Source organism: Protomyctophum parallelum, assembly GCF_964188405.1.
Source record: "Protomyctophum parallelum genome assembly, chromosome: 4".
In the NCBI taxonomy this organism is placed as follows: Eukaryota; Metazoa; Chordata; class Actinopteri; order Myctophiformes; family Myctophidae; genus Protomyctophum; species Protomyctophum parallelum.
Genome location: NC_139700.1, coordinates 50,398,898 through 50,421,510, shown reverse-complemented (window position 1 = coordinate 50,421,510; position 22,613 = coordinate 50,398,898). Strand labels below are relative to the sequence as shown.

The 22,613-nt window shown below is 43.1% G+C and overlaps 1 protein-coding gene across 1 annotated transcript in view; it reads right to left on the bottom strand.

Annotated features, from left to right (window-relative positions):
• Positions 1 to 14,001: 14,001 nt before the first annotated feature.
• The window catches only part of LOC310857254 (kelch domain-containing protein 3-like), a gene marked incomplete at both ends in the record, with an annotated part of 102,721 nt that continues 94,109 nt past the window's right edge, over positions 14,002 to 22,613 (bottom strand). The window contains one exon of the mRNA XM_083762864.1: positions 14,002 to 14,352. Within this exon, the coding sequence (XP_083618990.1) occupies positions 14,002 to 14,352 (351 nt within the window). The remainder of the gene's footprint in view (positions 14,353 to 22,613) is intronic.

Genomic DNA, 22,613 nt, shown 5'->3' with positions numbered 1-22,613 from the left:
CTGTTTTGTGGATCTGTTACTCTACTGCCTATTGCCGTTCAAACTGGGACCTACCGATAGTTGTTATTCCATCCAGAGAGTAGTAGCTGGCCACTAGCAAGGAGGATGCTGGCAATATACAGTATCTGTGTGACAGAAGACAGGGACAGTGACGGAAAGGCAGAGAGAGAGCAGGGACGTACTGTAGTGAGGGAGAGAGACATTGACTAGACCGCTGGCAGAGTCATTTTGTATACTTGTGCTGGCAGAGTCATTTGTAGACTTGGGTTGATTGTCCTGATGAAGGTCTAATCGAGCGAAACGTCGACCCATGAAAGAGCAACATTTTGGCAAGTATCTGGCAGTGTGTGGGACCCTTTCTTTGCTCGTCTACATATGACATACATTTTCCCATCATTGTCAATGTTCGTTTAATGGCAAATATTGAGACGTGTGGGGACAAGATTTAGCGGACATTTGAAACGTCGACCAATGAAAGAGCAACATTTTGGCAAGTATCTGACAGTGCGGGAGACCCTTTCTTTGTTTTTCAAAGATACCCTTTTTAATGTATACTTGGGTTGAACCATAGAGTTAGTTACAGCCCCGCCCGTCCCCGCTATACTCGTTTCAATAGAAGTTGCTCAGTGGCGTTTTGAAGCGGAAGACTGCCGGAAGTACAATTATAACTCAATGGCTCGAGCGAGCGGAGGAGCAGACCCGGACCTCAAAGTCGAGGTCCCTGGATGACGCAACATGACGTCACTGAACGTCCGTCCACTTCCATGAACGTGCTGCAGTTCCACATTTGGCCAGTAGGTAGTGGCAAAAGGAAAGGTACTATGTTTACCCAGGGTAACTGGACTAAGCTCAAGAACTTGCTTACAGCCAGGCCCTGCTCATAGAACATTTCATGGTAGGGGTTCAATGCCTTGCTCAAGGGCACTTCAACGGTGGTAATTCTAACATTCCGGTCCGGGGATACGAACTATAGCGACCTTCCGATATCAAGACCGCTCCGCAAACCGTTTGGCCACCGCTGCCCCCAATGTCGGATAGCCTTACTGGGGGGCTTGGGTTGAACAAGGCTCTGTATGAGGCAAGCTGGTGTCGATGGTCTACCTGCGTGTAGCCTCGGAGACCAGGTGCATTTTCCTTTTCTAAACAGAAGAAAACGCCTGGGCGAGAACCCATTCCATTGTGGCATACAGTATAGCGCAAACTACTAGCGTCTCTCTCTATCTGCTAATTACTGATGGTCTGCAGCTTTATCCAGTTGGTGCGCACACACACACACACACACACACACACACACACACACACACACACACACACACACACCTCTCTTAATTAGGCTCCTAGTTTCTGCCGACGGATCCTGCCGGGAGATACCCTATGCCTTCTTTTTTTTCCGGAGGTAATCTCACGAGCTAAATGTCTTTTTTTCCACATTTTATATTTTATGCTATACACGGCTTGCGCAATGGATGCGTTGTGGTTGGCCTAGTTAGTGCACTTGTGCAAGGACGCGGAACCAGAAATTATATAATGCAAGTGCAATTCTTCTGTGGTTTCTTTTTTTTCTATCTTTTGTTTAATTTTACACACAGACGGCAGATCAGAGATGATGTGTTTATCCCATTCTGAACGGGAACCCATTTTGGTGTTAGCATCATGTTATGCTTTAGCTATTGAAAAATAGCAGATCTACAAGCTCATAGAGCTTGTAGGTCTGCTATTTTTTTGAAAAATCGAAGAACGACTGACATTTTTTAGAATCTGATCTCAGGTCAGAATGGGTTCATCAGACCAGTGTGTGTTGTCCAGCGGAAACCTCGTATGTATCTGATCTCAGGTCAGAATGGGTTATTCAGAGTACACAGCACAGGTTTACAGCATACAGTAAGCTCACCTCCAACGGCCTTGCGCCATCGGGGAGAAAGTTACATTGAAATTTGACTGGTTATCAAGAGTCCCAATAGAGCACCGAAGTCTGAGGTCACTTTCAGTAGAGGGCGTCAGTCCCCAGGTTCATGTATTTGTTTCGTTGCATTGAAATCCCCATTGAGGCGATTTGAGATCGCCTCATATAACAACTGTGTTTGAAAAATAAACATGTCACCCCGGCCGCTTCACTCATATGGATATGAAGAATCAACTGACTGAGAGAAAACGCTAATGTTACTGCTGCTGAATTAGTTAGATTTTCGCTAGAAGCAGAATGTATCATATATGAGTGACTGACTGTTGCAAACGATACAGAGACACCTTCCCGACAATAACGCCGAGACAGCTTGTTTATTTTTGGACCACAACGCTTATAGTAGACGATATTAAGATCACCCCATGTTATTCTCCATAGAGAAATCACTTCCGCGAACCAGGGGAATGGTCGGGATGAGCGAGTTACGTCAGGACTTCGGTGCTCTATACACATTTGCTTAGACAGATGGCCTATATGGCCACTCCCTGGAAGGTAGACTTTGGATCACTGTAGCAGCCCCTTTGATCCATTGTTTATCTTCTAGCATGTATAAAGTCCTTAGGTGTGACTCAGGACTCGGAACAAGCCATCACCACAGGATGAGCACTCTACTGTATGTAAATAACGCAAGGCACATTCATTTGTCCCAGAATTATTGGTTCCAGATTCCACACATGCAACAGAGACCCTCAGGTCGGGTTCACAATCTGGGCAAGCGGGACCGGTGGGGAAGTACTAATAGCCGTAGTGGCTTTGCTCGCCTAAAATCACAGAATCTGAGTTGAGGATATTTAAACTCTAAAAAATACTCTAAAACAATTAAGCATACGCTGTCTGTCTGTGTACAGTTTTCCCAGAACTCGTCCAAGCTGGTACATCATAGATGAAATGTTTTGGAGGGGAAAATAATCTGTGACTTTCTTTTTCTTTTTTTGAGGAGCTAATAAGGCACTCATTTCATAGTTTTTTTTCTCCAAACCCTGCTGATTGCTACTGTACGTGTCGTGGCCTATACGATTACATATCATTCAACTTAGCTCTCATTGGCCAGCTCAGTGGCCTTGTGGTTAGAGTGTCCGCCCTGAGACTGGGAGGTCGGGGTTCGATCCCCGGCCGGGTCATACCAAAGACTGTAAAAATGGGACCCAATGCCTCCCTGCTTGACACTCAGCATCAAGGGTTGGATTGGGGGTAAGTCCCTGAGACATACTAGCGTCATGTCCAGGGGGTGTACTTGTACATCAAGCTGCCTCACGCTACAGAAACAGGAGATAGGCTCCTGCCCTATGGACCTCATGGCTACAGAAACAGGAGATAGGCTCCTGCCCCTATGGGCCTCATGGCTACAGAAACAGGAGATAGGCTCCTGCCCTATGGACCTCATGGCTACAGAAACAGGAGATAGGCTCCTGCCCCTATGGGCCTCATGGCTACAGAAACAGGAGATAGGCTCCTGCCCCTATGGGCCTCATGGCTACAGAAACAGGAGATAGGCTCCTGCCCTATGGGCCTCATGGCTACAGAAACAGGAGATAGGCTCCTGCCCTATGGGCCTCATGGCTACAGAAACAGGAGATAGGCTCCTGCCCCTATGGGCCTCATGGCTACAGAAACAGGAGATAGGCTCCTGCCCCTATGGGCCTCATGGCTCGACAAGGCTACTTACTTACTTACTTAGCTCTCATTCTTTAAATGCTTTATCCCACGATTTTGCAACCCATTTTTTCATCCAGTGTCAATTATTTAATGTAATCCTGGGCACTACACTTCCTCTGCCAACCTGGGGGGGGCAGCGGACTATACAGGGAGGGAGTTTCCCTGGCCGGACGTAGCGCGTGGAAGGAACACGTTATTCCGACCAGTTCCTTTTCCCCTCCATCAGGCAGCCCGGCTGGCCAGGGGGAGGCAGTTTAGTGACCAGGATTACGGCATGTTTTTTTGTGAGGGTACCTATACCCCAGGGGACACATAATGTTGTTCCAGGGACCCCTCCAGAAGCAAAGATTTGATTTAAAAAAACGTTGGCTCTGTAACAATATTCAAAGATTTGAGGCACATTTTCACGATTTTTCTAAAATAGCAGACCTACAAGCTCATAAGCGCGGCACTCGGTGCCGCACTATGAGCTCGTAGATCACCACCCAACACCAGGCATACTTAATTAACCCATTCTGACCTGAGATCAGATTCATACGAGGTTTCCACTGGACACACACTGGTCTGATGAACCCATTCTGACCTGAGACCAGGTTCTAAAAAATGTCAGTCGTTCTTCGATTTTTCAAAAAATAGCAGACCTACAAGCTCGTAGCGCGCCACTCGGTGGCGCGCTACGAGCTTGTAGGTCTGCTATTTTTCAATAGCTAAAGCATAACATGATGCTAACACCAAAATGGGTTCCCGCGCAAAATGGGTTAATTAACTGGTGGGTGTGTCCACATAAAAAAAAACTTTTTAAAATGAAGGCCTAAAGTTCCAACTAAAATTATATTATGTTCTGTCTACTGTATCTGGTCAGCTCGGTGACCACATGTGTATAAGTGTTGCATGAAATATTATAAAGACGTGACATTGGACAACATTGTCCAATGTCAACGTCAAGCAGCATGAAGGGATGTCGCTGCGGTTTGCTCCTGAACATCCCGCTGGTCGATAATATAGTCTTATCTTATCCCTCGCTCCATCTCTCTCCTTCTTCCACCGCCCGGTTGTCAAACCGGTGTCAAGAAATGCTTCCTGCTGCCCACCATGTATACATCTTCAGGCATGATTAATCACTTAGACCATCTTTAATTACTGTATACGTTGACAGCCGTGAGACGAGCATAGTATCTCGTCGTCCACGGCAACCCCCACACTATACATGTCACCAGTCCCCCACAATGCACCGGGAGGGAGGGTTCACCTCGCTAGAGCGAGACCGGACGGAGGACGGGGGAAAGAGGAAGAGTTATGGAGTTAAACGTATGACATTAGTTTGATTCTAGTCAATGTTGTTTTCGTCGACTAAAACTAAGACGAAAAATGTTCGTCGACTACCTTTTTTCACTGACTAAAGCGAAATAAAAACTAAATAAAAACAAATCTATGATGACTAAAACTAAGACTAAATATACTGACAATTTCGTCAAATAAAAACTAGACTAAAATGTTAGGAAGGGACTAGTGGACAAGAGATCCAGTCTTATGCTGGGTTGCATGCTGAAAATAGCAGATCTACAATATCACAACACGTCGCACTGCGATATGAGATTGTATATCTGTTATTTTCAACATGCAACCAAAGTGTAAAATATGTCATTACAACGACATCAAGGCCTGTCAAAACACATTTTAGTCGACTAAATGAACTGTAGATTTAGTCGACTAAAATCGTATGACATTTAGTCGACTAAAACTAGACTAACACTAGAACATTCCAGGTGACTAAAATGTGACTAAAACTAAGTGAAAACTATTCAAGAGACTATGACTAAAACTAAAATAGAAATTTGCTGCCAAAAACAACACTGATTCTAGTTGCTTCTAATCTAATGTGATCCTGGGCTCTACACACCCTCCGCCAACCTAGTCCCCATATATGGGGGACAAGGGGAGAGCAACGGACTTGAACTCAGAATGCTTCCTTCATACCTGAGTGTCCAAGTTGCTCCTTTGCACCTGACAGGGGGGGAGTTTCCCTGGTTGGACGTAGCGCGTGGAAGGAACACAACACGTTATTCCAACCAGTTCCTTTTCCCCTCCATCAGGCTGGCCAGGGGGAGGCAGTTTAGAGACCAGGATTACTTCTAGTTCTAAACAGTGAAGTTGACTGCTTCCATATACTGTGATTACAATTTTAAATCAATCCATCAATAAAACCTGTCAATTGTGTGCCCCATAGACGTTTGTACGTTTGTGATCGACTGTTCAGTTTTCATATTTTCACATATTTTCACATATTTTCACTGCCATAACTTTCAGATGGAAATGAAACTAGAGGATGATATCTGACTCCAAGTCTTATAGGAATGAATTACTGGGTGAGTACACACGCAGACGAATACAGTGATTGTGATTTACTTTGATTCCATAATACATATTGATTGTGAATACGGGTTACCATATAGATTCACTGTATACGAATTGACTGTATAAATGCCGTAGACTTCAGCGTACATACGTATTGTTTTCAAATTTTTCATTTCATCAGGTCAATTAGCAGGTCGGATGATGAGCTGTCCCTCATCTCTCTCTGATGAGTGAAGGGTTAACCCATTTTTGGCGGAAACCCCTTTTGGTGTTATAGCATCATGTTATGCTTTAGCTATTGAAAAATAGCAGATCTACAAGCTTGTAGGTCTGCTATTTTTGAAGAATCGTGAAAAGTGACATGAAAGTGTCTGAGAACGACTGACATAGAAAAACAAGCTTTTTCAAGAAAACAGTCAGGATTTAGAGGACATTTTGCAGAATCGTTCCCAGGCCTAAATGGGTTAATTGAGGTCAAGGTTGGGGGTTTTCAGACTGCTGTGAGAGTCAGAGCTGAAGGAGAGAAGCATGAGGGCTAATCCAATCAGGTGCTTCATCACACCACCAATTACACGGCACTTTGATGGAGACTGGGGAAATAACGGCCCCCACTATAAATTACCCCATGCTAAGAGAGAGCAAGGCGCAGAGTGCATTATGTGAGAGTGTTTTACCCCCACCCTGTGCCTGCCGTATTTCAAAGGCCCATTTGGGGTGTGTGCGTGCGTGCGTGCGTGCGTCCGTGCGCGCGTGCGTTTGTGTGTGTGTGCGTGCGTGCGGTGAGCCCAGGTGTTCCTGTTACAGTGGTAATTCTATTAGTGCGGATCAAATGGGCTGGTGTTCACAGGGGATCAGTGTGAGGGTGTCGAGGGGGCTTCCTACCAGGGCTTACAGGTCCAAATACTCCTTAACCCATTCTGACCTGAGATCAGATTCTATAAAAATGTCTTCTATACATCCTGACAGTTTTCCATTCTGACCTGAGATCAGATTCTATAAAAAATGTCTTCTACATCCTGACAGTTTTCCATTCTGACCTGAGATCAGATTCTATAAAAAATGTCTTCTACATCCTGATAGTTTTCCATTCTGACCTGAGATCAGATTATATAAAAAATGTCTTCTACATCCTGACAGTTTTCCATTCTGACCTGAGATCAGATTCTATAAAAATGTCTTCTACATCCTGACAGTTTTCCATTCTGACCTGAGATCAGATTCTATAAAAAATTTCTTCTACATCCTGATAGTTTTCCATTCTGACCTGAGATCAGATTATATAAAAAATGTCTTCTACATCCTGACAGTTTTCCATTCTGACCTGAGATCAGATTCTATAAAAATGTCTTCTACATCCTGACAGTTTTCCATTCTGACCTGAGATCAGATTCTAAAAATGTCAGTCGCTCTTCGATTTTTCAAAAATAGCAGACCTACAAGCTCGTAGCGCGTAGCTATGAGCTTGTAGATCTGCTATTTTTCAATAGCTAAAGCGCGACATGATGCTATAACACCAAAATGGGTTCCCGCCCAGAATGGGTTAACAACCAATTAACATGAATTAATCTTCCCACGGACTGGTTTGATTGGTGCCCCTATGCGGAGGAGGCTGGGGATTTGTCTTTAGAGTCATATTAGAAAAGGAACAGTTTTTTTTTCAATAATATTTTTATTGTTTTTCTTTTTACATAACATACATTACGTAACATACATTACATACAGTACATCCACTCACTCGCACACACACTTGCACTTGCACTTGTATCCAAAAAATAAATAAAATAAAATAAAAATAAAAGTATCTAAATAAGAAAAAATAAAATAAAACATTTGTGTAGTTTCAGTTTTCAGTTTCCTTTCCTCTTAACCCGATCAGACCCGAGATCAGACCCCAGAAATGTCTATTACATCCCGACAGTTTCACCATCAATCCATTCCGACCCGAGATCAGATTCCAAAAGTGTCTTCGATTTTTCAAAAATAGCAGACCCACAAGCCCACATCGCGCCACTCGGTGGCGCGATATGAGCTTGTAGATCCGCTATTCCCAAACAGCCAAAGCACGACATGATGCCGACACCAAAATGGGCGCCCGCTCAGAATGGGCCAAACAATATGTTATGTCTGTATAGTATTCTGTATAGTATTCATATATGTCTCCCACAGCTGGGCAAAGTCATTCTGTCTGCCCCTAACTATATACGTAAGTCTTTCCAGTCCAATACAGTTCATAATTTCCTTTTGCCACATCCTCAGTGTTGGAGCGTCTGTGTTTTTCCAGCATAGCGCAACCGCTCTCCTTGCTTGAAGAAGTCCAAAATCCAAGATTTTTGTCTGGTTAGTTGTCTGTAAAAAGTTCTTTGGATATATTCCAAGTATACAGAGTTTTGCGTTTAGCGGAACTGTAGTTCTAGATATTTCCGACAGACACGTTATAACACCATTCCAAAATATTTTCATTTTAGGACATTCCCACATACAATGAAATAGGGTACCTTTCTCTGTTAAACATTTAGTACAAACATCTGGAATACTAGCGGACATATGGTGGAGAAAAGGAACAGTTAGTGTAAAGTTAGAATGGTAACTTGGGGTGAAATTAAGTGGATATTATTGTAACAAAAACAAAAGTGTTTGCCGAAGAACACTGGTGTGCCATGACCGTGACTCCGTGAGGATTTTGTGACAGCCACACATTAGTATTGCAATATACAACTATACAAGAGGTTATAAGACTTATTTTAGAATGTAGTATATCAGTACTTTGTACACGGTCATATCTCAATACAGAGGCAAATTATCGTTAGAATATGCAATTTCACTTGACGCCACCATCGTCATAATTGTCATCATCACCATCCAGATTCAGCCCCATATAGTCTTATACCTACAATTTAGTTGTCCTTGCTTGCTTCTGGGGTTGAAATGGAAAGAGGATTCTCCGTGATAAAACAGCTATCCGATGATTTCCTCAGTCTAAATCATCCGAAACCTTTCCACCAAGTTGTGCGGGGCATGTTGATGCGATGGCAATTATATCTCTAACTTCAGGAGAGAAAACAACGAATTTGTAGTCATGATGTGTCTAAGGATCGAGGGATCTAGTCCAGCCATTTTCTTTCTTTTCGGCTCCATCGAGGAGTGATTTTAACCAAGAGTAAAGAACTGGCCCCGCATGCATGCTGAGAGCTAACGTCTGTCTGATGACTGAAGTCTGTTTCACCCCTTCCTTCATCTGTGAGGAGACAACTCTATCCTCTGTGAGGAGACAACTCTATCCTCTGTGAGGAGACAACTCTATCTTCTGTGAGGAGACAACTCTATCTTCTGTGAGGAGACAACTCTATCTTCTGTGAGGAGACAACTCTATCTTCTGTGAGGAGACAACTCTATCTTCTGTGAGGAGACAACTCTATCTTCTGTGAGGAGACAACTCTATCTTCTGTGAGGAGACAACTCTATCTTCTGTGAGGAGACAACTCTATCTTCTGTGAGGAGACAACTCTATCTTCTGTGAGGAGACAACTCTACAGTAGGTAGCCATTCATTCTGTCTGAAATCCTCTTTAAACCCTTTTGCTTCTGTGAGGACACAACTCTATCTTCTGCGAGGAGACAGAGGAAAACATGGCTTAAATTGTCTGTCTGTCTGTCTGTCTGTCTGTGTCCGTCCGTCCGTCCGTCCGTCCTCACAAAATGTAACTGATTTATGAATCATCTTAAGCCATAATTATTACAACAATATTGTTAAAAGTGAAGAACAGTTCATTAACTCACACCAGAGGCTATACTAGAATAATCTGAGTTATGACCTTAAACATCGTTTTATCATTGTATGACTCCTATCTATGTCAGTCACAGTCATAATCTGTCATCATAGACCCCCTGCAGGAAGCGCACAGTAGCTGCTGTCATGTACAGTAACTCAGTAAGCTAATGGGGATCTAATAAAAACAAGGCCCATAAATAAAGGCAGCATTTTTTTTTTAATATTACACTAACATGCTGAACTAATGCATCAACACTGCTATGGATGGACGACGTATATACGGAAGAAAAAAAACATATACAGTTTGGATAATTTAAATAAAAAGAAGATTCTATACAAGATAAATGAGGGGCTATTTCATTTTTCCGTTTAAAACGTCTCTAAACATTTACCACCATCAGGATTTGTTGGCCATGCATGCTCCCTTTTTTCCGGAAAGAGAATAGAAGAGATTAGAAAGAAGAAAATAAAGGCAGGAGACATAACACTATTTGTTTTGTTTTTCTTCTTATAAATTATTTGATCGGCCCCAAAACATTGTGTTCATTGTCATGATTTGTCACGATCCGAGTTGGCTTTGTCCGCGGCGTAACCGTCTTTAACCCATTCTGACCTGAGATCAGATTCTAAAAATGTCTGTTTGAAAATGACAGTTTTCTGAAAAAGCTATGTTTCTATGTCAGTCGACCTACAAGCTATTTTTCAATAGCTAAAGCATAAAGTAATGCTAACACCAAAAGGGGTTCCCGTTCAGAATGGATTAAATAAATACTTAAAGAAAATCCTATGGGAGAAATGCATTGCATTTCATTTCCTGGGCCACTCGTCGTTCTGAAAGGGGGAGGGACTGCGCCGCTCTATATCTTTGTCACGGTCTGCAGACCATGTCTCCATGTCAGCCACTTCCACTCACCATCCCTACCCTCGCTCCTGGCCACACACCTGCTCACACTCCCTCATCAGCCCAGCAGTGCTTCCCATTACAAACCTGTGAACACTTTGCCATTAACTTCCTCCCTAATATAACTTGCTTACACTCTAGGGCGCGTTCGGCTATGCGCACCGGGAATGTGGTCAGTTTGTTGAGTGTGCCTTATTTACGAACGACCAGTTACAACACACCATTCACACTGAGCAACCCTACCCTGAGGGCAAGGACTGTATAAAGAGGACGGGAAGCGAAGACCGTAAGGGCGCCGCCATGTTGCTCACATGTTGCTCACATGGTGCTCCATGGAAGGAAAGAAACATACGCAATGGGCTTTATGCAGCCAACACTTCCGCGTTCAGCTTCCTTGGTCTGCAACTGCACATGTTTTTTTCCTTCCATGGAGCACCATGTGAGCAACATGGCGGCCCCCTTACGGTCTTCGCTTCTTGTCCTCTTTAGACAGTCCTTGCCTGAGGGTAGGGTCGCTCAGTGCGTGCACTCGGCACACCCGGTGCGCAGCGCACTGGATTTTCGAACGACAACGCACTGAGTGCACTGAATAAACGAACGACAAGAGAGCACACCAGTGCGTTCAGGGCGCATTTCCGAACGCGCCCTCTTTGTCAGTACATATATGTCGTTTTCCCCTGTGTGTTCCTGGTTCCCTGTGCTCCTCTAAGGTTTGATTTTTTGGACTTTCTTTTCTGTGCTTTGCATCGTGTTTGTAAAGTTTTGGCATTTTTGGCATTTGGCCATTTTTCCTGAGCTTGAAGCTGTGTTCTTTGATTGTCAACTGCCTCATGCTTGAATAAATAAGTTTATATTTGAACATACTGTCTTGAGACTCATTGCATTTGGGTTCAGACTTCCTGGTATCATGACAATCTTTAACTCTGGGGAGTCCAAGCATTCTTCTTTCATTTGCTTCTGTTCTGCTCCGTTGAGGAGTTCTTTCAACAGAGAGTAAAGAACCCCCCCCCCCCCCCCCCATGCTGAGAGCAAACGTCTGATGTCTGAGTCACTCCTTCATGTGTCTGTGAGGAGGCCGAGGACATCTTGGCTCACGTAGTTACTGCTAAAACTAACCCATTTTGGGGCGGGTTGAACCCCTTTTGGTGTTTTAAACATTATGTTATAATTTAGCTATTGAAAAATAGCAGACCTACAAGCTCATAGCTCGCCACAGAGTGGCGCGCTACGAGCTTGTATATGTCTGCTATTTTTATCGTGAAAATGCGGCACAAATCTTTGAATATATATTCTTTCAGAGGACTTTTTTTTTTTAATTTCGACGTCAGGCCTAAATGGGTTAAACCTAAATGCAGCCATGCACACACCGCATGTGCAACGTGTGCACCCCTCTCTTATCCCATTCTGATCGGGAACCCGGCCATTTTGGTGTTAGCATCATGTTATGCTTTAGCTATTGAAAAATAGCAGATCTACAAGCTCATATCGCGCCACCGAGTGGCGCGCTACGAGCTTGTAGGTCTGCTATTTTTTGAAAAATCGAAGAACGACTGACATTTTTAGAATCTGATCTCAGGTCAGAAAGGGTTAATCAGACCAGTGTGTGTCCAGTGGAAACCTCGTTAGAATCTGATCTCAGGTCAGAATGGGTTATTAGTGTAGAGGTGAGTTGTAACTATCTGACTCTATCCTATATTCCAAAAGTATTGGTGCACAGCAGTGTTGTTTTTGGCAGCAAATTTAGATTTTAGTTTTAGTCATTAGTCTCTTGAATAGTTTTCATTTAGTTTTAGTCACATTTTAGTCACCTGGAATGTGTTAGTGTTAGTCTAGTTTTAGTCGACTAAATATCATAAGATTTTAGTCGACTAAATCTACAGTTGATTTAGTCGAACAAAATCTATTTTGGCGGGGCTTGATGTCGTCACAATGGCTGTTTTTTTCCACTTGCTGAAAATAGCTGAAATGGCTGATCTATACAAGCCCACTGCGACGCGTTGTGAGCTTGTAGATCAGCTATTTTCAGCATGCAACTAATTGTAAAAATGACTTTACTGGATCTCTCGTCCACTAGTACCTTTCCTATCATTTTAGTCTTGTTTTTAATTTTTATTTGTTGACGATTGTCAGTATATCTAGTCTTAGTTTTAGTCATCATAGCTTAGTGTTCATTTGGTTTCCATTTAGTTTTCGTCAGTGAAAAAAGGTAGTCGACGAACAGTTTTCGTCTTGGTTTTAGTCGACGAAAACAACACTGGTGGACAGTGGATGTCACAAACGCAACAACATGCAGACTTGCAAGGTTATAGCACTGTCGCTCTGGTCCGCACCAACCTCGGCACAGACACTGGACCTTTTGGTGTTTCAACTAAGCATTCTGTTATACTTTAGCTATTGAAAAAAAATAGCCGATCTACAAGCTCATAGCGCGCCACCGAGTGGCGCGCTATGAGCTTGTAGGTCTGCTATTTTTTGGAAAAAAACGTAAAAATGCGGCACAAATCTTTGAATGCGGGTATATATTCTTTCAGAGCAAAAGTTTCTTTTTTCAGGCCTAAATGGGTTAATATTTAAGTAATTAATTAAATAAAGGATTCTTTCTACTTCAACTGGACAGAGCTGCCTTGGACCCTCCTTCTACAGTGACATTAGCCTCGGTACCAGGCTTTCATTTTTGTTGGTGCAAAAATGTAAAGCCTGGAGGAACGCATTGGCCGCTCTGGTCTAAAAGTGGGAGTCAACCCTTCCGGGTGGGCGTCGCTCCAAATGATGTGACGTAGCGCTGCACTAGGGGGGAGAGGAGGGGCCGGGGGTGACGGACAGATCGATGAGATCCAATCAGTGCGTGCGCAAATCTGAGCCGCGACCCGCCCCTCTAGACCAGAAACCTAACACGTTAGCTCAGGCTACAGTGACATTGACTCAAGGTTTAGAACTTTTTAAGAACTCTATAATTGAGTACCACAGACGAAAAACAGTCTAAGTCCAAATTTCATTCTGACCCCTCCACGAAAAGGCCTCGTTGTCCTGACCCCTTATCTATCATTTATACATTATGGATCAATAGTGTGGACTTAGACTGTTTTTCGTCTGTGGCATTCAATTATGAAACCCTCTCCAAAGAGCACCATGTCTACAGTTTTCTCTACAGATAAAAAAGGACCCACGTATAGCGCTTCTTATTTTCTTTTCTTTTTTGGCACAGACACTATATAGTCAGGGGTCTGCCATCAGAACAGCCACACCGTGGGTGCATGCTACCGCACGGGTCTAGCACCCATGGTGTGGCTATATTCTGATGATACACAATGTGTGGCCCCACCGGGGGGGTCCATTTCCTGGAGGCACCGCGTTCTGTTTATAGAGGATGATACACAATGTGTGGCCCCACCGGGTGGGGTCCATTTCCTGGTGGCACCGCGTTCTGTTTGAGAGGATGATACACAATGTGAGGCCCCACCGGGCGGGGTCCATTTCCTGGTGGCACCGCGTTCTGTTTGAGAGGATGATACACAATGTGAGGCCCCACCGGGCGGGTCCATTTCCTGGAGGCACTGCGTTCTGTTTGAGAGGATGATACACAATGTGTGGCCCCACCGGGCGGGGTCCGTTTCCTGGTGGCACCGCGTTCTGTTTGAGAGGATATGCTTCGTTTGACATGGACCTGATTGGACTTCACTATTATGTAAATGTCCTCCGGCAGCATCTGCTGGGCAGCAGGAGGAGAATACAGATGCAGTCAGGTTGGGGTTTAGGCCATTTAGACCTGGCGTCGACATTTAAAAAATGTCTTTTTAAAATGTAATTTTGTTCTGAAAAACCTCATGTTTCTATATCAGTGGGTGTCAATATTTCATGTCAACGACCCCAAAAATTATCTGTATTTGGCCGCCGACCCCCATCTGAAAATATGTCGTTCCAGTAGGTCACCTCCGAAGCAAAGATTTGAGTTAAAAACACTGAAACTCTGAAAGAATATATATATATTCAAAGATTTGCGCCACATTTTCACGATTTTTCAAAAATAGCAGACCTACAAGCTCATAGCGTGCCACTCGGTGCCGCGCTATGAGCTTGTAGATCTGCTATGTTTCAATAGCTAAAGCATAACGTAGTGCTTTAAAACTCCAACAGGGGTTCCCGTCCAGAATGAGTTAGAGATGCTGATCACGTCTTCCTACTGAGACGCTACTCAACAACATGACCACGCCCCCAGCAGCCGCATCACTCCTCATTCTTCAACTGGATTGGTTGATTGATTGATTGATTGATTGATTGATTGATTGATTGTCACCAACTATACCTCTCTGACTCATCAATACGTGAATAGCCACAATCACAGCCACCTAGAATATAAGCAACCATCGCAGGGATCTGTAATTATAGGATGACAACTGAGGGACAAGGAAATAAGGAAATATAGGTAATGAATAAGGAAATATACAATGCATGGTTGCGGCGGTGGATCAGGAACGTCAGGGGATCAGGGGTGGCCGGATGGTATAACCGCAAGGTTGCCAGTTCGAACCCTGTGTGGGCTCCACCCAGAGTTAGTGTCGAAGTGTCCTTGAGCAACACACTGAGGGCTGTATTTTGCGTGTCTTAATTACCAGGTCTTATTCCCTAACTTGAGTAAACTAAAGACCTGGAGGCGTGGTCAATGCTCTTTGGCCACTCAGAATAGCCAAATGGCTATAGTTTAGTTTACTCAAGTTAGGGAATAAGACCTGGTACTTAAGACACACAAAATACAGCCCTGAAGCCCTAATTGCACCTTATGTGCTGGTTGGTGCCTTGCATGGTTTCCGCTGCCATTGGCGTGTGAATGGGTGAATGGATGAATGTAATGCTCAATCAATGTAAACGCCTTGGATAAAGGCGCTATATATAAATGCACCATTTACCATGCGTTCATTTAACCCTCAGGTCAATTTTTACACTGAGGTGCATGTTGAGCTCTCGTATCTTTGTATTCTTGATCATCTCCGACTGTGGTTTCCTACATGGTTCTCCAAACAGAAAATATCTCCGAAAATATCTCCGAAATAGTGAAGAAATGCCACACCAAGAGTCCCATCAGGCTTTGGTCCCCTAACAACCCCTTTTGGTGTTAGCACTATGTTATGCTTTAGCTACTGAAAAATAGCAGATCTACAAGCTCATAGTGCGCCACCGAGTGGCGCGCTACGAGCTTGTAGAGCCTGCTATTTTTTTTAAATCGAAGAACGACTGACATAGAAACATAGCTTTTTCAACTGTCAGGATGTAGAAGACATTTTTTTGAATCTGATCTCAGGTCAGAATGGGTTAATAAATAGACTTGGTAACGTAACTGTAGGGAGAACAAACACAGTAAAGACCCCAGGAAGAGTATAGCTGCTGTAACTCACACTATAAGCTAATGGGGATCTGATAAATGAATCAAAGAAATAACCTGGGGGTTATCATCTATGAAAAGGCAACACAATGAGCAGAATATACAAAAATAAACCATGTAAATATAACAAATTGAGCAGAGCACTACAGGGAGTTGAACCCTGTGATGGTAAACCAGAATGTACCACGCCGGTGCCTTGAGTTTGTTTCGTTGTAATTTAACCCATTTAGGCCTGACATCGAAATAAAAAAAGCCTTCTAAATCCTGACAGTTTTCTGAAATACCTCATGTTTCTAGGCCTATAACACTCAATATTTCATGTCAAGGACCCCAAAAATGATCTGTAATTGGCCACCGACCCCCATCTGAAAATATGTTGTTCCAGGGACCTCTCCAGAAGCAAAGATTTGAGTTAAAAACGTTCGTTCTGAAAAAATATATTCCAAATTTGCTATTTTTCAATAGCTAAATTATAACACAATGTTTAAAACACCAAAAGGGGTGCCCGCCCAAAATGGGTTAATTGGTACTCGGGATACACAGGAGCTCTCCGCACCCTCACACTGTGCACCCTAGCCGAGAGGCGCAACCCCACGGTGCCTCTTAGCCAGAAGTACTGAAAAAACGAATTATGTGAAAGCACCTCAAAAGGCGAAGATCCACATGGTAAAATCACCATATGAGTGAGTCTAACGTGGTAGATGGATGACTACAGCCTTTAGAGGGAGTCACAAGAGGAGAGTCCTGATAGCATTGTGGCTGATTTTGGACTGATTCTAAAAAAAAAAAAAAGCCTTCTAAATCCTAACATTTTTCTGAAAAACCCATGTTTCTATGTCAGTGGTGCTAAACCTTTTTCATGTCAAGGACCTCCAGAATTATCTCTATTGGGCCACGGACCCCCCATCTCAAAATATGTAGTTCCAGGGACCCCCCCCCGTCCCCGTCCCCAGAAGCAAATGTTTTAGTTAAGAAATGCTCTGAAATATATATTCAAAGATTTGCGCCACATTTTCAAGATTTTTCAAAAAATAGCAGACCTACATAATATACAAGCTTGTATAGCGCGGCACTCGGTGCCGCACTATGAGCTTGTAGATCTGCTATTTTTCAATGGCTAAAAAGTATAACATAATGCTTGAAACACCAAAAGGGGTTCTCGCCCAGAATGGGTTAACAGGACTAATGAAGGACATCGTATGCATGGAGAGGAGAACAATACAAATAGTAGTAAGTAGTAGTAGTAGTAAACAACAACAACAACAACAATGGTTTCAAATAAATGCACTTTTTCATGCCGGCGAGCGGCTGAAACGAATTATCTCCTGATGGACTGTTGACATAAATACTCTCTAGGTTCAGGTCAATGATGAGAGGAGAGAGAGACGTGAAAGGCAGGAAGAGCGGAGGTGGAGAATGAGCGAGGGAGACAAAATATGAAGAGCGGAGGTGAAGAATGAGCGAGGGAGACAAAATGTGAAGAGAGGAGGTGGAGAATGAGCGAGGGAGACAAAATGTGAAGAGCGGAGGTGGAGAATGAGCGAGGGAGACAAAATGTGAAGAGAGGAGGTGGAGAATGAGCGAGGGAGACAAAATGTGAAGAGCGGAGGTGAAGAATGAACGAGGGAGACAAAATGTGAAATGCACTAAAAGGACTAAAAGCTTTTCTCCTCTGCTAATAAAAGCGAACCTGTTGGTACCTGTTAGAGTTAGACCCTCATGGCCTAAACATAATTTATGACAGTATAGGCTACAACAGCACCAGAAAATCACTGTCATTATTGAGACCCTCTTTTTTTGTTACATTAGTGTTTATTAGGTTATTTCTTATAACAAAAATTAAAAAATTAGTGGCAGAGCTATCGTGATGAGATATAGCATATATTGTTTATTGTTTATTGTTTATAAGGATCCCCATTAGCTTTTGCCTTGACAAAAGCTAGTCTTCCTGGGGTCCGACACAGACAAACATTTAACATTTAACAAAGGCAATACTTACAATTGTTTACAAACACTAACTCAAAATGAAACATAGTAAAATTAAAAAAATAAATAAATAAATAAAAAACATAGGAGAAATAAATAAAAAACATAGCAAAAATAACTTTTAACAAATTATTCATTTGAATTATTATTTTTTGGTTTACATAAGGTGTTCTTTTAACCCATTTAACCCACCGAGTGGCGCGCTACGAGCTTGTAGGTCTGCTATTTTTTTTAAATCGAAGAACGACTGACATAGAAACATAGCTTTTTCAGAAAACTGTCAGGATTTAGAAGACATTTTTAGAATCTGATCTCAGGTCAGAATGGATTAACTTGATTTTAAAGATGAATTTTGTATTTGTATTGGTTATACACGTTGGTAGTGCATTCCAACCTATTACTGCTCTATAGATAATAGGTACCGTTTATTGAGACCCTTGAGTCCCTCCATCTACCATGGCTTCCCCTCCGGTTCTCCTCCCCCTTTCATCTCTAGAATGTCCTCTTCGTCAGCTCATCTTCATCACCTCTCTCTGTTCCCTGATCTCTCATCCGGTTGTCCTTTGCTCTCGTCCTGCGTCCTCCGTCTTTCGTTCCTTGCCCTTTCAAAACATCCCTATAGCCCATTCTGACCTGAGATCAGATTCTAAAATGTTTCTATGTCAGTGGTTCTTCTCGACCCCTCAGAAGCAAAGATTTGAGTTAAAAACGTTCACTCTGAAAAAATATATATTCCAAATTTGCGCCACATTTTCACGATTTTTCAATAATAGCAGACCTACAGGCTCGTAGCGCGCCACTCGGTGGCGCGCTATGAGCTTGTAGATCTTCTATTTTTCAATAGCTAAAGCATAGCATAATGCTAACACCAAAAAGGGGTTCCCGGCCCAAAATGGGTTAGGACACAACGTCAAGGCTCACAGTAGATTACTTCTGAATGTTGAATAATTGAAAAGGTCACCTTATAGTTGCTCATCTGTGTGCGGAGCAAATGAGAAGAGCCAATATTTGACAATCTTATTCTCAGCGTTTATCTTCTAACTGCCACTTCACCTTTTTGTGGGACACATTTAGCATAAACTGTTGTTTGTTTCCAGTCATGTAGTATTAATGTACCCGGTAATACGCTTGTGAGCAGCTAGGGGTCCCCAGAAGGTAGATCGCCATCTACCAGTAGATAAAGGAAAGGAAAGGTACCATGTTTACCCAGGGTAACTGGACTAAGCTCAATAACTTGTTTACAGCCAGGCCCTGCTCATAGAACATTTCCTGGTAGGGGTTCAATGCCTTGTCTAAGGGCACTTCAGCGGTGGTAATTTTAACGTGCCGGTCCGGGGATACGAACTATAGCGACCTTTCCGATATCAAGACCGCTCCGCAAACCGTTCGGCCACCGCTGCCTCAAATCATAAAAGGCCCGATGACTCTTTTCCCAGTTCCCACAATAATCTGTCTGTCTGTCGTCTGTGGTCAATTATTTTCTCCCTCACTCACTGGTCCCAGAATCTCATTTGCTTTGACCGTCTGTGAGACTCAATTAAAACTAAGATTAACAAACACACTTTTACCCATAATGCTCAGGGGGCTCAATTTATCTCAAGGAAGCTTGCAAAAAAAAAGAAAAAAAGTGATTGACACCCCTAACCTTCACTGGGATGTAATCTTCATGTTTAGCACACAGATCTAATTAATTAAAGGAGAAATCTCATTTCCTCACTAATGCAACTGGACAGTGGTGTGATAGAGGAGGGGGAGAGGGGAGGAAGGAGGGAAGAGAGGAGACGAGGACGGGGAGGAAAGGGGGGAGGTTATTTTTAAAATTAATTAGAAACAAATGGTCCGGATGTTCGCTCGAAAATTCATGCCGAAGTTCGAGTCCTAAAAAAAGGTCTAGGGTACAGCCTTAACACACACACACACACCCTCACACACCCTCACACACACACACACACACACACACACACACACACACACACACAGTACTACAGACTACAGAATTAGGCAAACTAATAATGAAATAACAAACTCTGTTTTGACATAATACTGCATATTATCGTTGTGATTCATGCAAAGCAGCATGACTGTCTGTGATCACTAGCTTGACCTGCATGTTTGCAATGAACTTCCGGAAGAGAACATCAACATAAGAAAAGCATTTTTTTAAGAAGTACAGTAATGAGGGAGGGAAACGGAAACTGTTGATGCTGATGAAAAGGTTTGTGAGGGTGAGAGAGAGTCCCAGCGCACTGTGAAGTGGTGTTGAATTATTCATGCACAGTGTGTGTCATTTAGATTCTTGTTTTTTCTTTTAACATACTTTTCTTCATAAGATTCTTGTGTTAATATAAAAAAAAACGTTATGAAGGGGTAGGAATTTATAAGCATTAGCTTATTCCTGCTCAAACACACTTATCTATTGTCTATTGACATATGTAAATGTCAAAATAGATATTTTGTATCTTTACTTTTATTGTTTAATTGTGATGTTTTATTGTATGGTGTTCGAAACAAATAAAAAGGTCTGTCTTTGTCTGCCTTCTCTATTGCCACTCAGTCTGTACATGTCAATTATCAGTATACTGTGATTAGTTAGTCTGTTTAGGGCCAAATATGTTGTTTGTGTTTTTCATTTTTTTTCTTTAGTTATAATGTGTTTTGGTCTAATCTTCTGAGTGATGACCAAAGCTGCAACCATTCATGATTATTTAAGGTGTATTTCTTTTTTTATGCTGTGTTCCCTATGTAATGTTATGTAAATGTATTCCACTGTTTGTCTGTCTGTCTGTTTTCTGTTTTTGTGTTTCTTTGAGAGGTCTGCGGATGAAAATTAGCAACTGTGCTTATATATCCGGTGTATTTACATCCCTGTGACGTCCATTAACCCATTCTGAACGGGCACCAATTTTGGTGTCAGCATCAGCGTCGTGCTTTAGCTATTGAAAAATAGCAGATCTACAAGCTCATATCGCGCCACCGAGTGGCGCGATACGAGCTTGTAGGTCTGCTATTTTTGAAAAATCTAAGAACGACTGACATTTCTAGAATCTGATCTCAGGTCAGAATGGGTCAATCAGACTAGTGGGTGTCCAGTGGAAACCTCGTATGAATCTGATCTCAGGTCAGAATGGGTTCATATGCATTGTCCTGTCCAAATAAACAAATAAAGTAAAAAAAGTAAAGTGAGTGATAGTGTGTACTGTAGCTGCACTGACGTCAGAAGGTGAGAGCTCAGCTATACAGTATAGTGTCAGAACCAGTTGACTGAGGGGGCTACAGTATAGTTTCAGAACCAGTTGACTGAGGGGGCTACAGTATAGTTTCAGAACCAGTTGACTGAGGGGGGCTACAGTATAGTTTCAGAACCAGTTGACTGAGGGGGGCTACAGTATAGTTTCAGAACCAGTTGACTGAGGGGGCTACAGTATGGTTTCAGAACCAGTTGACTGAGGGGGCTACAGTATAGTTTCAGAACCAGTTGACTGAGGGGGCTACAGTATAGTTTCAGAACCAGTTGACTGAGGGGGCTACAGTATAGTGTCAGAACCAGTTGACTGAGGGGGCTACAGTATAGTTTCAGAACCAGTTGACTGAGGGGGCTACAGTATAGTTTCAGAACCAGTTGACTGAGGGGGCTACAGTATAGTGTCAGAACCAGTTGACTGAGGGGGCTACAGTATAGTTTAGGAACCAGTTGACTGAGGGGGCTACAGTATAGTTTCAGAACCAGTTGACTGAGGGGGCTACAGTATAGTTTCAGAACCAGTTGACTGAGGAGGCTACAGTATAGTTTCAGAACCAGTTGACTGAGGGGGCTACAGTATAGTTTCAGAACCAGTTGACTGAGGGGGCTACAGTATAGTTTCAGAACCAGTTGACTGAGGGGGCTACAGTATGGTGTCAGAACCAGTTGACTGAGGGGGCTACAGTATAGTTTCAGAACCAGTTGACTGAGGGGGCTACAGTATAGTTTCAGAACCAGTTGACTGAGGAGGCTACAGTATAGTTTCAGAACCAGTTGACTGAGGGGGCTACAGTATAGTTTCAGAACCAGTTGACTGAGGGGGCTACAGTATAGTTTCAGAACCAGTTGACTGAGGGGGCTACAGTATGGTGTCAGAACCAGTTGACTGAGGGGGCTACAGTATAGTTTCAGAACCAGTTGACTGAGGGGGCTACAGTATATAGTTTCAGAACCAGTTGACTGAGGGGGCTACAGTATGGTTTCAGAACCAGTTGACTGAGGGGGCTACAGTATGGTGTCAGAACCAGTTGACTGAGGGGGCTACAGTATAGTTTCAGAACCAGTTGACTGAGGGGGGCTACAGTATAGTTTCAGAACCAGTTGACTGAGGGGGGCTACAGTATAGTTTCAGAACCAGTTGACTGAGGGGGCTACAGTATGGTTTCAGAACCAGTTGACTGAGGGGGCTACAGTATAGTTTCAGAACCAGTTGACTGAGGGGGCTACAGTATAGTTTCAGAACCAGTTGACTGAGGGGGCTACAGTATAGTGTCAGAACCAGTTGACTGAGGGGGCTACAGTATAGTTTCAGAACCAGTTGACTGAGGGGGCTACAGTATAGTTTCAGAACCAGTTGACTGAGGGG